At 47.3% G+C, this 17,561-nt stretch overlaps 1 protein-coding gene across 1 annotated transcript; it reads left to right on the top strand.

Moving 5' to 3' along the window:
- Window positions 1-13,791: 13,791 nt before the first annotated feature.
- Window positions 13,792-15,771, top strand: LOC148443141 (E3 ubiquitin/ISG15 ligase TRIM25-like). The gene has a single exon (XM_088463158.1). It carries the CDS (start codon window positions 13,792-13,794, stop codon window positions 15,769-15,771), a length of 1,980 nt encoding a protein of 659 aa, XP_088319284.1.
- Window positions 15,772-17,561: the final 1,790 nt, after the last annotated feature.

The raw sequence follows: 17,561 nt of genomic DNA, 5'->3' as shown, positions 1-17,561 counted from the left end.
AAAGATTCAATGACCTGCAATAAAGAAGACATGTCCTTAAGATAGGAGGATACTTGTTGCACACATGAGTTAAGTAAAGAATCCAGATAAATGGATATGGGCTGGTACAAGGATTCCCTCGCCGATATTATTGCATGTCCCGGAGGGTTAACAATATCCTTGTGAATTTTGGGCATCGTATAAAAGAGGGTGTAATGGGATGTGTTGTAGTCAATGCCCTGGCAAGATCCGATGTTATTATGCCTTCATAAGATGCCTGAGTGATGATGGCATCAAGTTCTACTTTATATTTGGCAGTGGGATCCTCCCTAAGTGATATATAAGTATCTTGGTCCTGTAGTTGACGTAAGCATTCCTTATCATAAGCCTTAAGATCTTGAATGACTATGGATCCTCCCTTGTCCGCTGGTCGCGACCAACGTGACCATCACTTGGCCGCCCGCAAAAGGCGAGTGGCCAGGAGGCCGCAAAAAATAAAAAAAATGCCCTGATTCAGAGCGAGCGCTCTAAAAGAGCGTCCGGCTCTGAATCAGGCCCTGTGTCACTTAAACTCTCCCTTTGCATTTGCCCGGTGACCTGAAACATGTGATCTGCTGGGTGATCTGGAAACTGTGGGCCTGATTCAGACCCACTTGCGAACGCATAGCGCTCACAAGCGGGTTGATGGTCCCTCACTGCGCATGCGCACGCCGGAGCTGGCTCCGGTGTCCGCATGCATGAGACCCGGCCAGCGACTGACGCTCTGTCGCTATGGGTCTCGCACCAAAATGGGGCGGCTGTTGATTTTGATTGACAGCTCGCCCCGTTTTGGAGGCGGGCAGGGGCGGTGGCTACACAAATGGAGGCGTTCCTGAAGGAATGCCTGCCGTTTGTGGGAGGCACCACTGACATCACCAGTGATGTCAGTGGAGAGCTACCTGCTCTGTTAGAGCAGGAAGCTCTCTGGGGCTTGCGACAGACGAGACCTTACCACAAGGGTCTCGTCGCAAGCCCCGATGGTTGCAATGGTCGTGACCATCGTGACCATCACCTGGCCACTCGCAAAAGCTGTGGGTGGTCACCCACAGCTTAGCGAGCGGCCAGGAGGCTGCAACAAAAAAAATGCCCTGATTCTGAGTGAGCGGTCTTAAAGAGCATCCGGCTCTGAATCAGGCCCTGTGTCAGTTACTGAACTCTCACTGTGCGCCTTCTGGATGACCTGGAACATATGACCTGCTGGGTGCTTTGGAAACTGTGTCAGTTAAGCTCTCCCTTTGCACTTGCTTGGTAACCTGGAACATGTGACCGGCTGGGAAGTCTGGAAACTGTGACAGTTATTTGTAGCCACATATTGTATATCAGTGCATCTTGTGGGGACCTCAATCACTGACTGCTGTGTTTTTTCATTATTCATTTCACCATGCATTGTTTACATCAAAGATAGAGGCCGGGCTTGAGGATAGCAACATGGTGGAACCCTTACAGGTCGCCCAGAGCATGCAGTTCAAAGATCCTAAACAACATATAACAAGATGAATAGATACTTTGCTTGCATTGAACATTACATATTCACCACAATACAACTCTTTGGGTCCTGTGCAATGTGTGAACTGTGGTGCCCTACTCTTCTTGGTAGAAGTATAGGTTTCTATAGTCCACTTTAGTAACCTAGCAGTTCCCACTTTGAAATAAGGGTGGGAACCACTCATTGGCTGAGAGAGGCTTTAGTAACATAACGGTTCCCACCTTTGAAGTCAGTGGTTTTAACCATTCATTGGCTGAGGGCCTGATTCAGAGCCGCTCGTAAGCGGCCACTCGTTCGCACAACTGCGCATGCATACGGATTGTAATATGCATGCGCAAACCAGTCAGTGCGGCTGAAAATCGTTTGTTCGCTATATAGCGAATGCCTGCTATTTTGAGTGACAGGAGGAGGCGTTTGTGGGTGGTAACAGGGGAAGGTGCTTGAAAACGGGGAGTGGAATTCAGAACGCAGGCGTGCTTAAAGGTCAAAACGGGTGTTTTATGGGTGTGCATAATTAATACAGCAGCGTCATTGACCACGTCACTTGTTTTTTTTTAGTCAGAACTGCTCGCAAAATAGCGGTTGAAAGAACCAACCACAAGAATAGCGAGCAGTTCATACGCTGTTCGATGTACTCGATTAATCAAATAAATAGCGGACATGTCATATAGTTCGAGCGGCAAGGGGGCGTATTTTTCAAAATTTCGACCGCAAGTTTTGCTCACTCGTTCAGACTTAGAGGCGTGAACAGACCGCAAAGTGCGAACGGTTCATTTGAATAGCCACCCCTTTTTTTAAACGAACGACCGCAAATAGCGAGCGGCTCTGAATGAGGTCCTGAGAGAGGCGGAGGTTCACCTCTCTCAGCCAATGAATGTTCAGCCAATGCATTTCTATGGGAAATACAGTGGCTGTGATGTCATTCACAAAGAACTGCCCTTAGAGGATGGTACTGAGGGCCTGATTCAGACCCGGTCGCTCTGACAGAGCGCTCACTCTGAATGAGGGCCGGGGTTTTTTTTTTTAGAACGGCCTCCTGGCCGCTCGCATAGCTGTGGGTGACCACCCACAGCTATAGCGTGTGGCCATGATGATGGTCGTGATGGTCAAGACCATCGCAACCATCGGGCTTGTGATGAGACCCTTGTGGTAGGGTCTCGTGGCCGCAAGCCCCAGAGAGCTTTCGGTTCAAATTGAGCCAGAAGCTCTCCGACTGACATCACTTGTGATGTCAGTGGGGCTGCCCCCAAACGGTAGGCCAACTGCCGGCCTCCCGACAGTGAAATCCCGGCATGGGACTAATGATAGGTGTCTAAATACTGACGCCTACCATGAGCCCCATGCAGAAATCCTGATACCCGGCATACTGGGAGGGGAGGTTAGGTTTAGGCACCCCTGGGGGGAGGTTAAGGTTAGGCCCTAGGGGGAGGTTAGGGTTAGGCACCCCTTATGGGAGGGTTAGGGTTAGGTGGGAGAGGGTTAGGGATAGGCTTTATACTCACCCTGTCAGGATCTCCATATGCCGGCATTCCGGCATCAGTATTTCATCTGCCAGGCTGATGACCGGGGGGTGTAACATAACGATTCCCTCTATGATGTCATATATTGTCCTGGCCTATTATGTGCTTGTATGGACCATTATTATTTCTGACCTTGCCTATGTTTTCATTCACTCTTCTACATAAATTATATGGTACCAATACACGTGGTTATAATGATTGATATGTAATGGATATATTTAAATAATTTCAAATGTGTTTCCATGTGATGCTTTAAAAAAAAACATCCATGAAAATAAAAAATGGAATGTGTCAACAGTCCCAGCACCACAAACACACCGTAGTGTCCCCAGTTCACATTATGCCACAGTCCTCAGTTCACTTTATGCCATTCAAAGCACCTAGTTCACATTATGCCACAGTGTTCCCAGTTCACATTATGCCACAGTTTCCCCAGTTCACATTATGCCACAGTGTTCCCAGTTCACATTATGCCACAGTTTCCCCAGTTCACATTATGCTACAGTGCCCCCAGTTCACATTATGCCACAGTGTTCCCAGTTCACATTATGCCACAGTTTCCCCAGTTTACACTATGCCAGTGTCCCCAGTTCACATTATGCCAGTGTTCCCAGTTCACATTATGCCACACAGTTTCCCCAGTTCACATTATACCACAGTGCCCCCAGTTCACATTATGCCACAGTGTTCCCAGTTCACATTATGCCACAGTTTCCCCAATTCACATTATGCCAGTGTTCCCAGTTCACATTATGCCACAGTGTTCCCAGTTCACATTATGCCACAGTTTCCTCAGTTCACATTATGTAACAGTGCTCCCAGTTCACATTATTCCACAGTGTTCCCAGTTCACAATATGCCACAGTTTCCCCAATTCACATTTGCCAGTGTCCCCAGTTCACATTATGCCACAGTGTTCCCAGTTCACATTATGCCACAGTGCTCCCAGTTCACATTATGCCACAGTGTTCCAGGTTCACATTATTCCACAGTTTCCCCAGTTCACATTATGCCAGTGTCCCCAGTTCACATTATGCCACAGTGCTCCCAGTTCACATTATGCCACAATGTCCCCAGTTCACATTATGTCACAGTGTTCCCAGTTCACATTATGCTACAGTGTCCCCAGTTCACATTATGCCAGTGTCGCCAGTTCACATAATGCCACAGTGTCCCCAGTTCACATTATGCCACAGTGTCCCCAGTTCACATTATGCCACAGTGTCCCCAGTTCACATTATGCCACCATTTCCCCTGTTCACATTATGCCAGTGTCCCAAGTTTACATTATGCCACAGTTTTCCCAGTTCACATTATACCACAGTGTTCCCAGTTCACATTATGCCACAGTGCTCCCAGTTCACATTATGCCACAGTGTTCTCAGTTCACATTATGGCAGTTTCCCAAGTTCACATTATGCCAGTGTTGCCAGTTCACATTATGCCACAGTGTTCCCAGTTCACAATATGCCACAGTTTTCCCAGTTCACATTATGCCAGTGTTCCCAGTTCACATTATGCCACAGTGTTCCCAGTTCACATTATACCACAGTGTCCCCAGTTCACATTATGCCATAGTGTTGCAGGTTCACATTATGCCACAGTTTCCCCAGTTCACATTATGCCAGTGTCCCCAGTTCACATTATGCTACAATATCCCCAGTTCACATTATGTCATAGTGTTCCCAGTTCACATTATGCTACAGTATCCCCAGTTCACATTATGCCATAGTGTCAACAGTTCACATTATGCCACAGTGTTCCCAGTTCACATTATGCCATAGTGCTCCCAGTTCACATTATGCCACAGTGTTCCAGTTCACATTATGCCACAGTTTCCCCAGTTCACATTATGCCAGTGTTCCCAATTAACATTATGCCACAATGTCCCCAGTTCACATTATGCCACCATTTCCCCAGTTCACATTATGCCAGTGTCCCCAGTTTACATTATGCCACAGTTTTCCCAGTTCACATTATGCCACAGTGTTCCCAGTTCACATTATGCCACAGTGCTCCCAGTTCACATTATGCCACAGTGTTCCCAGTTCACATTATGGCAGTTTCCCCAGTTCACATTATGCCAGTGTTGCCAGTTCACATTATGCCACAGTGTTCCCAGTTCACATTATGCCACACAGTTTTCCCAGTTCACATTATGCCAGTGTCCCCAGTTCACATTATGCCACAGTGTTCCCAGTTCACATTGTGCCACAGTGTTCCCAGTTCACATTATGCCACAGTGTCCCCAGTTCACATTATGCCACAGTGTTGCAGTTTCACATTATGCCACAGTTTCCCCAGTTCACATTTTGCCAGTTTCCCCAGTTCACATTATGCCACAATGTCCCCAGTTCACATTATGTCATAGTGTTCCCAGTTCACATTATGCTACAGTATCCCCAGCTCACATTATGCCAGTGTCGCCAGTTCACATTATGCTACAGTGTTTCCAGTTCACATTATGCCGCAGTGTTCCCAGTTCGCATTATTCTACAGTGTCCCCAGTTCACATTATGCCACAGTGTCCCCAGTTCACATTATGCCACAGTGTCCCCAATTCACATTATGCCTCAATGTACTCAGTTCACATTATGCCTCAATGTCCTCAGTTCACATTATGCCTCAATGTCCTCAGTTCACATTATGCCACACAGTGCACACAGTTCACATTATGCCACAGAGTCCACAGTTCACATTATGCCAGTGTAGCCACAATGATAGTGGCTAATGTGAGAGGATCTAATACTAATTCATTCAGAGATTAGATGATATATATTATACTTAGGAAATAGCTGGCAGGCATACCAATATGTTCTGTTATTTACAATACTACTTATGTGTCATAGGTATATGTATGCACATGGAGATAAGGGTTGAAAACACAAAACTGATGTATTAGCTGAATTAATTGAATGTAATTAGAGAACTGTGATGGTGTATACTATATGTACAGTATATTTGTTTATATTGTGAGGGGGTGAAACAAAAGCCACAGCTGAGGCATTTGCATACATAACATGGGCTGGTTGCTGTAGGCATGAAGGAAGGAGCTGGAGGTAGTTTAGAAGATATGAGAAGTGGCATGAGGAGAAGGGGCTCGTGCCATAGGCGTGAAAGGCAGAAGCTTGTGCTAGGCTGCGATATATATGGAGGGGAGTGCACTGCTAACTGCAGTCTGCCATTCCCCCCTCATACGCGCATGCAGGGGGGGTTTCTAGATACTCAGAAACCCCCCTGGCCGCCGCTCCATAACTGCGCAGCTAATCAACATTTTATTTTTTATTAAAGGGAGCTGCTGGAGTTCAGGCAACTGCACCTGCTCTTACACTGGCTGCGGCTGGAGCTGGGCTGACTGACTGTAGGGGGAGCTGCTGCGGCAGAGCACAGCTCCTCCTAGGAAGTTCTGATAGCAAAAGGGCCAGGCTGAGCTGCCGCCAGGTGACTGCATTCCCTGCGCTTTCTCCTGGACCTGGAGCCGCAGGGGAAGTTATGTGGGGGGTGCCCAGTGGGGGAGCAGCCACCGGCAGATGGTTACTGCCAGCGCAGGGGTTTACTGCCAGTGTGGAATGGTTACTGCCAGCGCAGGGGTTTACTGCCAGTGCGGAATGGTTACTGCCAGCGCAGGGGTTTACTGACAGTGCGGAATGGTTACTGCCAGCGCAGGGGTTTACTGCCAGTGCGGAATGGTTACTGCCAGCGCAGGGGTTTACTGCCAGTGCGGAATGGTTACTGCCAGAGCAGGGGTTTACTGCCAGTGCGGGGGAGGGAGGGTTGCCAGTGGGAGTGTTCTTTAATAACTGATGCTGTGGTGTGTGTGTGTATGTGTGTGTGTCAGTGTCTGTGTTGGTGTGTGTGTCTGTGTGTAGTCTTTGTGAGTGTCTGTCCAGGTTAGAGTGTGTCTGTAATGCCGAATTGATCCAAATACATGTGTATATATATATATATATATATATATATATATACTGTATCCACAGGGCGGCACTCTGTACAAAAACCAAAACAACAGTGGTAAGACTGCAACGTTTCAGCGCTGTATGGTGCACTTTTGTCAAGCATAAGATACACTCTGAACAACGCTGTAACAACTTGATCCTGTGCCGGAATCCAATATCATACACCAATATTAATTGTGGCTAGATTTTTTTCGTATTTGGAAACCCCCCTTTCATATTCCTGCGTTTGCCACTGCTCCAGTGCCCACATCACTACTTACCAGTGCTGGGAAGCGAGAGTGCTCTGGGGTGATTGTGGTGGCCGGCCAGTGTGGGGTTGTCCTAAGGGGTGTTTTAAGAGAGGAGGGGGCCCGTGTGCAGCCTCCGTTTGGGCCCCCTCGTCTCCATCGGCGGCTCAGCGCAGCAATGAGCGCTGCAGATTCTGGCTTCATGCACGAGCATGCACAGGTCTCCGGGAAAATACCGCCCGTGCCTACTTTCCCGGGGACATCTTTTCTGCGCATGCGCAGAACACTGAGAAAATGTCCGCCGCCATTTTCCCAGTGTGTGTTTGCTGCTCTGCAGCACCGGTCCGGCGCTGCGGTGCGGAGTAGCACTTCGGGAATCGGCGGAGGGGTAAGTATGATTACCTATGGGTGCAGGGTGTGCAGTGTGGGCCCCCCTGGACCCAGGGGCCCATGTGCACCGCACACCTTGCACCCATTATAAAGACGCCTACGGTTGTCCTTCAAAGTAGCAGCGGAGCTGCCTGTGTGTGAATAGCGGCACTGACAGTGCTGATAGAGGGGCTACATGAGCGTGATCATCATCAGCCGGCAGAGTGGGCAGCAGCGGAGGAAGCTACAGTACAAGCAGTGACCCGGCAGCTTATAGGAGTGCGGAGCCACAGGCGTCTATTGGGGGTTGCAGTGATAGTTGAAGCTACAACCTCCGATGCGCACAGTGAGGGGGCTGATCACTACAAGCAGGTGGCTTGAAGGAGGGGCTTCAGAAGCCAGGTGGGTGGCAGCAGCAGGACTGTGCCCACATGCAGTGAGTACAGTTATCCCGGCACCCTATTATATGGCAGCCATTCTAACTCCACTGCCTTTATTCCAGGAAGTCAGCAGGAAGTAGAGACACATTAGTCACTTTATATTATCGGTTGCCAGCTTTAGTGGTCCAGGGCAGGAAATTGGAAGTTACTAGGGGCATTAGCTCATAACAAGCTAGGATAATTTATATTACACCATACCACCATTTAGGGTAGAAGAGACCAGCCTCTTAGATGATTGGGGCTGCCGCCGCTGAAAGCGGGAGGGTGCAATTACTCACCCTGGTCACCCGTTCCTCCTGGCCAGGTCCCGACACCTGCGCAATCGATCTGTCAGGCGGCGAGGCCGGTGCATGTGCATTAGCGGTGGGGAGCCGCGCATGTGCATGCTTCCGGCATCCAAAGGAGCCATATGGTTCTCTATGGTACCGATGGGTTAATATACTTCCTGGGGATGACGTGTGCTGCGAAGGTAAAGGGTGCGGCTTTATATCAGTTTTTGCTATCGCTCTGCCGCCGCACGCTAAGACATTGAGGGCATCCTTAAGTCAAGCCGTGTGAACGTGGAATTTGCATATCTGCCCCCTGACGGCTGCGAAAAAGTCTCGTCATTCAGCGGGACGAAGCACATTGACAGATTGACTATTCCTCCACTTCATGCTGATTCCGGCTTGCAGCTACAGTGTAACACTTTGGGAGGACAGGTTGGATCATTCCTCCATGCTTGATCCCAGCTTGCAGCTTTGCCGCCTTGAGAGGGATTGGAGCCTGCTAGTGAACAGCGGCGACATCGAGATATAACTTTACAAATCCGGCCAGTGAATACCCACAGCCACGAGACCCCGGGCACCAGGATTCTCTGTCAGCGATACTACACTTAGCAACAGCCGATGGTATTGAGCCACAATCTTATTGCTGCTAGTAGCTACTATCTTGTAACTCAGGGCCTGATTCAGACCAGGTCGCGTACGCTGTGCGCTCGTAAGTGGGTCGATGGTGGCCCAGTGCGCATGCGCACAACGGAGCCGGCTCTGTCGTGCGCATGCGCGAGACCCAGATAGCGATGGGCAAGCCGTCGCTCCGGGTCTCGCAACAAAGGGGGCGTGCTGTCGATGTTGAGTGACAGCACGCCCCCTTTGATGGGCGGGCTGGGGGAGTGGCTGCCCAAACTGAGGCGTTCCCATGTGAATGCCTCCGTTTGGGGGCGGCCCCACTGACATCACGAGTGATGTCAGTGGGAGAGATTTCGGCTCTGTTAGAGCCGAAATCTCTCTGGGGCTTGAGGCAACGAGACCCTACCACAAGGGTCTCGTCACAAGCCCAATGGTCGCGATGGTCTTGACCATCGCGACCATCTTCCTGGCCGCTCGCTATAGCTGTGGGTGGTCACCCACAGCTATGCGAGCGGCCAGGAGGCCGTTCTAAAAAAAAAATAGCCCGGCCCTGATTCAGAGCGAGCGCTCTGTCAGAGCGTCCGGCTCTGAATCAGGGCCTCAGTATCCATAGGCACAAGAGCCTCTTATGATTGGAACTTTTCACAGTGGGATCTCAATATCAATTGGCTGAAGGGTGACTATTGAGCACATTTTTTCACCTTTAGGTGACACATTCCTTATCATTAGCGGTACTGGATGGCAAGTATATGTGTACTGGGACGCCAGTGACTTAAATAAGTCTGTACTTGTTGCTCTATTTTTATCAGCACATTTGATACACCTGATGGAGCCTGAATAGTTGTTATTGCTACAAGATATCTATTTAGCTACACTATATTCATTGTTGCAGAATCCTGATGATACAGTGGGGATCATTCAGACCCGGTCACAAGCGCTGAGCGCTCGCAACTGGGTCGATGTTTCCCCACAGGGCATGCGCAAGACCCGGCTAGCGACGGGCGCTCCGTCGCTATGGGTCTCGCACCAAAGGGGGCGAGCTGTCGATGGTGAGTGACAGCTCGTCCCGTTTGGGAGGCGGGCAGGGGGCGTGGAAGGCCAAACTGAGGCGTTCCCAACGGAACCCTTGCCGTTTGGGGGTGGCCCCACTGACATCAGCAATGATGTCAGTGGGGAGCTTCCTGCTCGATCAGAGCAGGAAGCTCCCTGGGGCTTGCGGCTGACGAGACCCAACCTTAGGGTCTCGTCGCAAGCCCCGATGGTCGCGATGGTCTTGACCATCGCGACCATCACCCTGGTCGATCACAAGAGCCTAGCGATCGACCAGGAGGCGGCACTTAAAAAGTAAGCGGCCGCCCTCATTCAGAGCGATCGCTTGCAGCAAGCGATCAACTCTGAATGAGGTCCAGTGTCCTAGCAGATTGATCTTTTTTGCAAATTTTTTACAAGGATCTAAATCCATATTGCCAGGGCCGTAGCTATGGTAGTGCAGCTGGTGCCATCACACAGGGCACCACTGGTCAGGGGGCGCTGTTTGGGCCTGTCAAATTTCTGTTTATTATCATTCTCACTTGTAGCTTCCTCTTATTTCATCCCCAGCATCTCCTGGCCTCCTCTATCTCTTCCCTGGCCCTTCCCCATGAAGCCATGACCCTTTTTTGGGTGCATTATGTCCCTTTGAAAAATGAGGGGGGGCGCCAATGCTCTTTCTGGCACAGGGCACCAAAAAGTCTAGTTACGGCTCTGTATATTGCTATCCATTTATTTGACACTGTTGCTGCTTATGTGTAATGTGTGACATGTTTATTATTCCATTGACCGTTTCTAGTCATGTATGACATTGTTTTTATATATTGTGGGATACAACCTGCTAAGAGATTTTCATTTAATATTTTTTGTTGTTTTAAATGTTTATTTTTATGTGTATGCAATAAACCTATATTGTGTATATTAAACAAGCCTCCTTGTCTATAATAGAGAGCACAACCTTTCACCATATGTATTTTTGTGGCAGTGCAATAATAATTTTTATTTATCTATAATTGTAGGCAGTAAAGATACACAAGGACAGGAGTGTGCGTTAACTGATCAGCTGGGAGCTGATTTTTAGGACTACAGTCAGGAAACTTTCAGTGTGAGAGCAAATGACGTAGGCAAATTATCTTTGGGACTTGAACTAATTTACAAACTGAATATCACAATTGTTCATATATAACATATGTTAAAGTCTGCATATATTTATTTGTATAATATATGAGGTAATGATATTTGTTAACCCTTTGTATACCTACTGATAGATGTATACATACGCGTGGATCTATATGCTATATTGTTACTACAGTTACACATGGAGATGTTGAAATATAACCTTTGTGTGTCTACTTACCTGAAGAGGGTCTCATGATAATCCTTGTACGGTGAAGTCCTAAAAACAACAAGAAACAAGTGGTAAACGTGTAACTTATTTATACTGTATTGCATTACGTGATTAATACACGCATATTAACTTATACACATAAGCTAGGTTTTCCCAGGTGAGCCTAACTGACATCTATAATACTTAGCCTGGGTGGAGGCACTTGTGATTAACTCTAAGCTAAGGGTTACACCAGTTTCCCCATTTCACATTATGCCAGTGAGCCCAGTTCACATTATGTCACATAGTGCTCCTAGTTCACATTATGCCACAGTGTCCTCAGTTCACATTATGCCACACAGTGCTCCTAGTTCACCTTATGCCACAGTGCTCCCAATTCATATTATGTCACACAGTGTCCCCAGTTCACATTATGCCACAGTGTGCCCAGTTCACATTATGCCACAGTGTCCCCAGTTCACATTATGCCACACAGTTTCCCATATTTCACATTATGCCAGTGAGCCCAGTTCACATTATGTCACACAGTGCTCCTAGTTCACATTATGCCACAGTGTCCCCAGTTCACATTATGCCACACAGTGCTCCTAGTTCACATTATGCCACAGTGCTCCCAATTCACATTATGTCACACAGTGTCCCCAGTTCACATTATGCCACAGGGTCCCCAGTTCACATTATGCCACACAGTGCTCCTAGTTCACATTATGCCACAGTGTCCCTAGTTCACATTATGTCACACAGTGCTCCTAGTTCACATTATGTCACACAGTGTCCCCAGTTCACATTGTGCCACAGTTTCCCCAGTTCACATGCCACACAGTGTCCCCAGTTCACATTATGCCACACAGTGCTCATAGTTCACATTATGCCACACAGTGCTCCTAGTTCACATTATGCCACAGTGTCCCCAGTTCACATTATGCCACAGTGTCCCTAGTTCACATTATGCCACACAGTGCTCCTAGTTCACATTATGCCACAGTGTCCCTAGTTCACATTATGCCAGTGACCCCAGTTCACATTATGCCACACAGTGCTCCTAGTTCACATTATGCCACACAGTGCTCCCAGTTCACATTATGCCACAGTGTCCCCAGTTCACATTATGCCACAGTGTCCCTAGTTCACATTATGTCACACAGTGCTCCTAGTTCACATTATGCCACAGTGTCCCTAGTTCACATTATGCCAGTGATCCCAGTTCACATTATGTCACACAGTGCTCCTAGTTCACATTATGCCACAGTGTCCCCAGTTCACATTATGCCACACAGTGTCCCGAGTTCAGATTATGCCAGTGACCCCAGTTCACATTATGTCACACAGTGCTCCTAGTTCACATTGTGCCACAGTGTCCCCAGTTCACATTATGCCACACATTGCTCCCAATTCACATTATGCCTTAGTGTCCCCATTTTACATTATGCCACACAGTGCACTCAGTTCACATTATGCCACAGAGTTCCCAGTTCACATTATGGAGCCATGAGGAAGAAAAGACCACATTTGCTGAAGAAACATTGATTTTTGTTCCAAGACAATGCCCGACCACATGTTGCTGCTGTTGCATTGGCAGCACTGACTGAAATGAATGGGCCAGCACTGGAAGACCCTCCATATAGCCCGGGCTTAGCGCCCTGTAATTTCTGTGCATTTCCAACCCTGAAAAAACAACTGCGCAGAAAGCAGATCTCAATAGATGAAGTGAACTATTACTATATATACTATTTATTAATGATGGCATTTGCAATGTGATTAGGACATGTCAGCACCGCCCATGATCACATTGCTAAATGTGATCATAGCGCCCGGATGTATTATGCAGGGACACGGATGATACATCCAGAGAGCTGCCTGCCAGTGCCGGGGCTGCTGTGCATGCGCGGTCATGCTGACAACACATGTGGGACAGCCATAGCTGGGGGAGGGTTCCAGTGTAGCACATAGGCTACAACGGCTAACGCCATCTCCAGCGTTAGCTGCGGGGGTCAATATGTTGGTAAATCTGGCCGCATCACATCTGTGGAGGATGCGGCTGCCAGTGGAAATGGAGGGATCACAGCAGGTGTCGGAGATACCTGCTGTGGTCCCTCCTCACTACATCCGGGGGAAACTTAATATTTGAGGTAAACCCCCAAAATCATGTGTTTTCGGGGATTATACCTTAAATATTCAATGATAAATGGGCCCCTAAAAGCGATGTCAGAAAACAGTCTACTGGACAACTTTGAATCATTGTTGAAACACTGAAAAAAATGCATTGAACGTGAAGGACTCTACTTTGAAAAAGAAAATGTTCAGATCCTGTGGAGTCTTCTGATTCTGAATAAAAAACAGTCTCATTACTTTTCAATCATCCCTCATATTTAGATGTGTCCCTTAGTATAACTGAGCTTCAGATATAATCTGAGTAATAAACTACAGTAAGCCTCGCCTTGTGTGCAGAATGTGACCCCACTGGTATCTGAGTGTCAGAGTTCACTTTCATTTCTTCTGCTGTCAGTGATGGCGCTGGCTGATCTGAGAAAGGAGCTGGTCTGTTCCATCTGCCTGAGCATTTATACAGATCCTGTAACCCTGAGATGTGGGCACAACTTCGGCCGGGTCTGTATTAATCATGAGCTGGATACACAGGAGGGGTCTAGATTTTATACCTGTCCTGAATGTAGAAAAGAGTATCGAAGGCGTCCTGCTCTGGAGAAAAACAGGAAGCTCTGCAACATAGCAGAACATGTCCGCTGTATTCCAGAGGAGAGAACTGAGTTATTCTGCACTTACTGTATCCAATCTCAAGTACCCGCTGTTAAATTCTGCCTAAAGTGTGAAGCTTCTCTGTGTGATATGCATTGGGGGACACACAACCCATCACTAGAACACATCTTATCTGACCCTACTACTGCCCTGCAGAACAGGAAGTGCTCTGTCCATAATAGGGTCTTGGAGTATTACTGCACTGAGGACGCTGCCTGTATCTGTGCATCCTGCTGTCTGATTGGAGAACACAGAGGACATCAGGTGGATTCGCTGGATAAGGCCTCTGAGAAACAGAAGGAGAAACTGAGAAATGTTCTGCAGAAACTGACCACAAAGAGAGCGGAGGCTGAGAAAAGAGTCCAGAGTCTGCAGGAGTGCAGGAGAGAAGATCAGAGAAAAGCAGCTGGTGTAACAGAGACAGTCACTGCCCTGTTTAGAGACATCAGGAAACAGCTGAAAGACCTGGAGAAGAGAGTCCTGAGTGAGATCTCCAGATGGGAAGAGCACGTTTCACTCTCAATCACCAATCTGATCCAGCAGCTGGAAATAAATAAGGACGAGCTGTCCAGGAAGATGCATCACATTGAGGAGCTGTGTAACATGTCTAATCCAGTGACTGTCTTACAGGAACCAGACACAGGTGACTTGTGTGAAACTGAGGACACAGAGAGACATGATAACCAGGTCCATGGTATAAGAGATCTGGATGTGGGTTTCATCTCGGGGACATTACACAGAAGATTATCTGATATAATAACAGCTATAAATACAGGGATCTATGTGCAGGAGGCTACAGACATATTACTGGATGTAACCACAGCTGGTAATACAGAATCTGATATAATAACAGGTATAAATACAGTGGTCAATGTGCAGGAAACTACAGACAAAATACTGGATGTAACCACAGCAGGTGATACAGAGTCTGATATAATAACAGGTATAAATACAGGGATCTATGTGCAGGAAGCTACAGACCTATTACTGGATGTAACCACAGATGGTGACCCAGAGCCTCATATAATAAAAGGTATAAATACAGGGATCTATATGCAAGAAACTACAGACAAATTACTGGATGTAACCGCAGCTGGTGATACAGAGTCTGATATATTAACAGGTAGAAAAACAGGGATCTGTGTGCAGAAAGCTACAGACCTATTACTGGATGTAACCACAGCTAGTAATACTATACAGATATTAGGTGACAGAAAAACTGCATCATGGTCTGATATAAAGCAGAACCGCCCAGTAACACCAGAGAGATTTCAGTGTCCTCAGGTAATAAGCACCAGGGGATTCTCCTCAGGGCGACATTACTGGGAAGTGGATGTCAGTACATCAGAGTGGTGGAGGGTGGGGATGTGTTATCCCAGTATAGACAGGAGAGGAGATCAGTCACACATCGGCTGTAATAACAAATCCTGGTGTTTGTGTAGGTATAATGATAAGCACTCAGTGATACCTGACAGGAAAGAGATCCAGGTAGCTGACAATATCCCCTGTGACAGAGTGAGGATATACCTGGATTATGAGGCAGGGCAGCTGTCCTTTTATTCTCTGTGTGACCCCATCAGACACTTACACACCTACACTGCCACCTTCACTGAGCCCCTTCATGCTGCATTATGGTTAAAGAAAGGTTGTATACAGATATTTGGGGGCATAGGCAAGCGCAGGGGGGGTTTCCGGTTGCCTAGACACCCTCCTACCCAGTCCACACCACTATGACCACAAAAAATAGTATATAATACAATATTACTAGTGTTGCATGCTCCCCTCAGTATCATAAATGAAATAATTAGCACTGGCTGTGGATCTTTTGTGAAATAAAAACATTCAGCTTAGGCAGGATGGCTCTACTTCTGCATCTAATGGCTTCCTATGATCGCTAGTCCTGTATATGTATATATTATGACAAACACCATACTTTGTATGATGCATATTAAAGATGTTAAGTGCTAATTATACCCTCTTCATGGATTGACTTCTAAAATCAAGCATTTGGAAACCCCCCTCTAGAAATCTTGAGTTTGCCCCTTGGGGGGGAGTCAGGTAGGGATGGCCATTGACTATTGATGATTCAAAATCATTGATGGTTTATGGCTGATGTTGAATACTTTTGCCATTGATGGCAGAAATACAGATGGTTTTCCGCCATCGATGGTGGATGTAGTGTGGATTGTGATGATTTTTTGTGTGCCAGGAATCGGGGATAGATGAATGGCCAGACAAGCATTACCTGCCCACAACATTCACAAGCACAGCGCTGCCACTGGGTGATGGCAGTCTTCTTGAGATGAGTTCAGGGGAGCACAGAGCCAGAGGCAGCAAACTAGTGTATATACCATAGACCCTCTTCCAACAAGACCCCTTCCACCGGCTACAAAATAAATAGTTCAAAACAGGTGTCTGCTATTGTAAATTAAATGTGATGTCCAGGAGCAGAGCACCTGGTGGAAGGGGTCATGTTGGAGGGTTTGGCACTAAGGAGCATTTTTTTTGTAGTTTTATAATTGCCACAGGTCACATTCGGTTACACCTCCAAACCGCACAATTTGTTGTTCAGCAGTTTGGAGGGTGAAAACGTAAACCACGGGCTGAGTGCCACAGTATCACCAAAATCACATATGGTTTAGGCCAAACCACATGCAAAACCACCATGTTACCCAAGTTAGTTTTTGAAAAAAAATGTAAGGAAAACACCCCTGTCCCTCTACCTCTCAGGCTGGGCTACAGAGCATGGTACCAGGTTCTCTAGGGCGAGAGGCTACTAAGGTCCTATGAACCTTCTATATAGATGCCCGGTATAATGCTAAGTAGCACTGGATTACTGTTGGTGCCTTTGGCCCAGCGGGCAACGGTGTATAAATGTCCAAATATTGTGCCCATTCTTGTGGCACTACAACTGCATGTAGAAAAATAAATAAATGTCTAGTCATGTAGGTTCTGGGTTATGGTTGGTAGTTACCAAGGTTTCTATGGTTACATCGTTTCTCTCCTCATGAGTCCTGTATATCAGCAAATTAACAGTGATTGCCAGCAGCTGTCTCTATTGTTGCTTATATAGGATTCATTATCACTTAATTTCTACAAAAGCAGATGAAAATTAACATTTTCACCTGCTTTTGTGGAAAATAAGTTTTCGGGCCATTCATCAAAAAGGTAAAGCAGGAGATATCACAGATATACACAGATATAAACCCCATACACTAGTATCACAGATACCTCCTGCTTACCTTTCTCTCCTGGAATGGCCGCTGTCCCCATACACTAGTATCACAGATATCTCCTGCTTACCTTCCTCTCCCGGAATAGCCCGCTGTCCCCATACACTAGTATCACAGATATCTCCTGCTTACCTTCCTCTCCCGGAATGGCCCACTGTCCCCATACACTAGTATCACAGATATCTCCTGATCACCTTCCTCTCCCGGAATGGCCCGCTGTCCCCATACACTAGTATCACAGATATCTCCAGCTTACCTTCCTCTCCCGGAATAGCCCGCTGTCCCCATACA

Source organism: Taudactylus pleione, unplaced genomic scaffold (assembly GCF_031769625.1).
Source record: "Taudactylus pleione unplaced genomic scaffold, aTauple2 ptg001329l, whole genome shotgun sequence".
NCBI lineage: Eukaryota > Metazoa > Chordata > Amphibia > Anura > Myobatrachidae > Taudactylus > Taudactylus pleione.
This window is presented reverse-complemented; position numbering and strand designations above follow the sequence as displayed.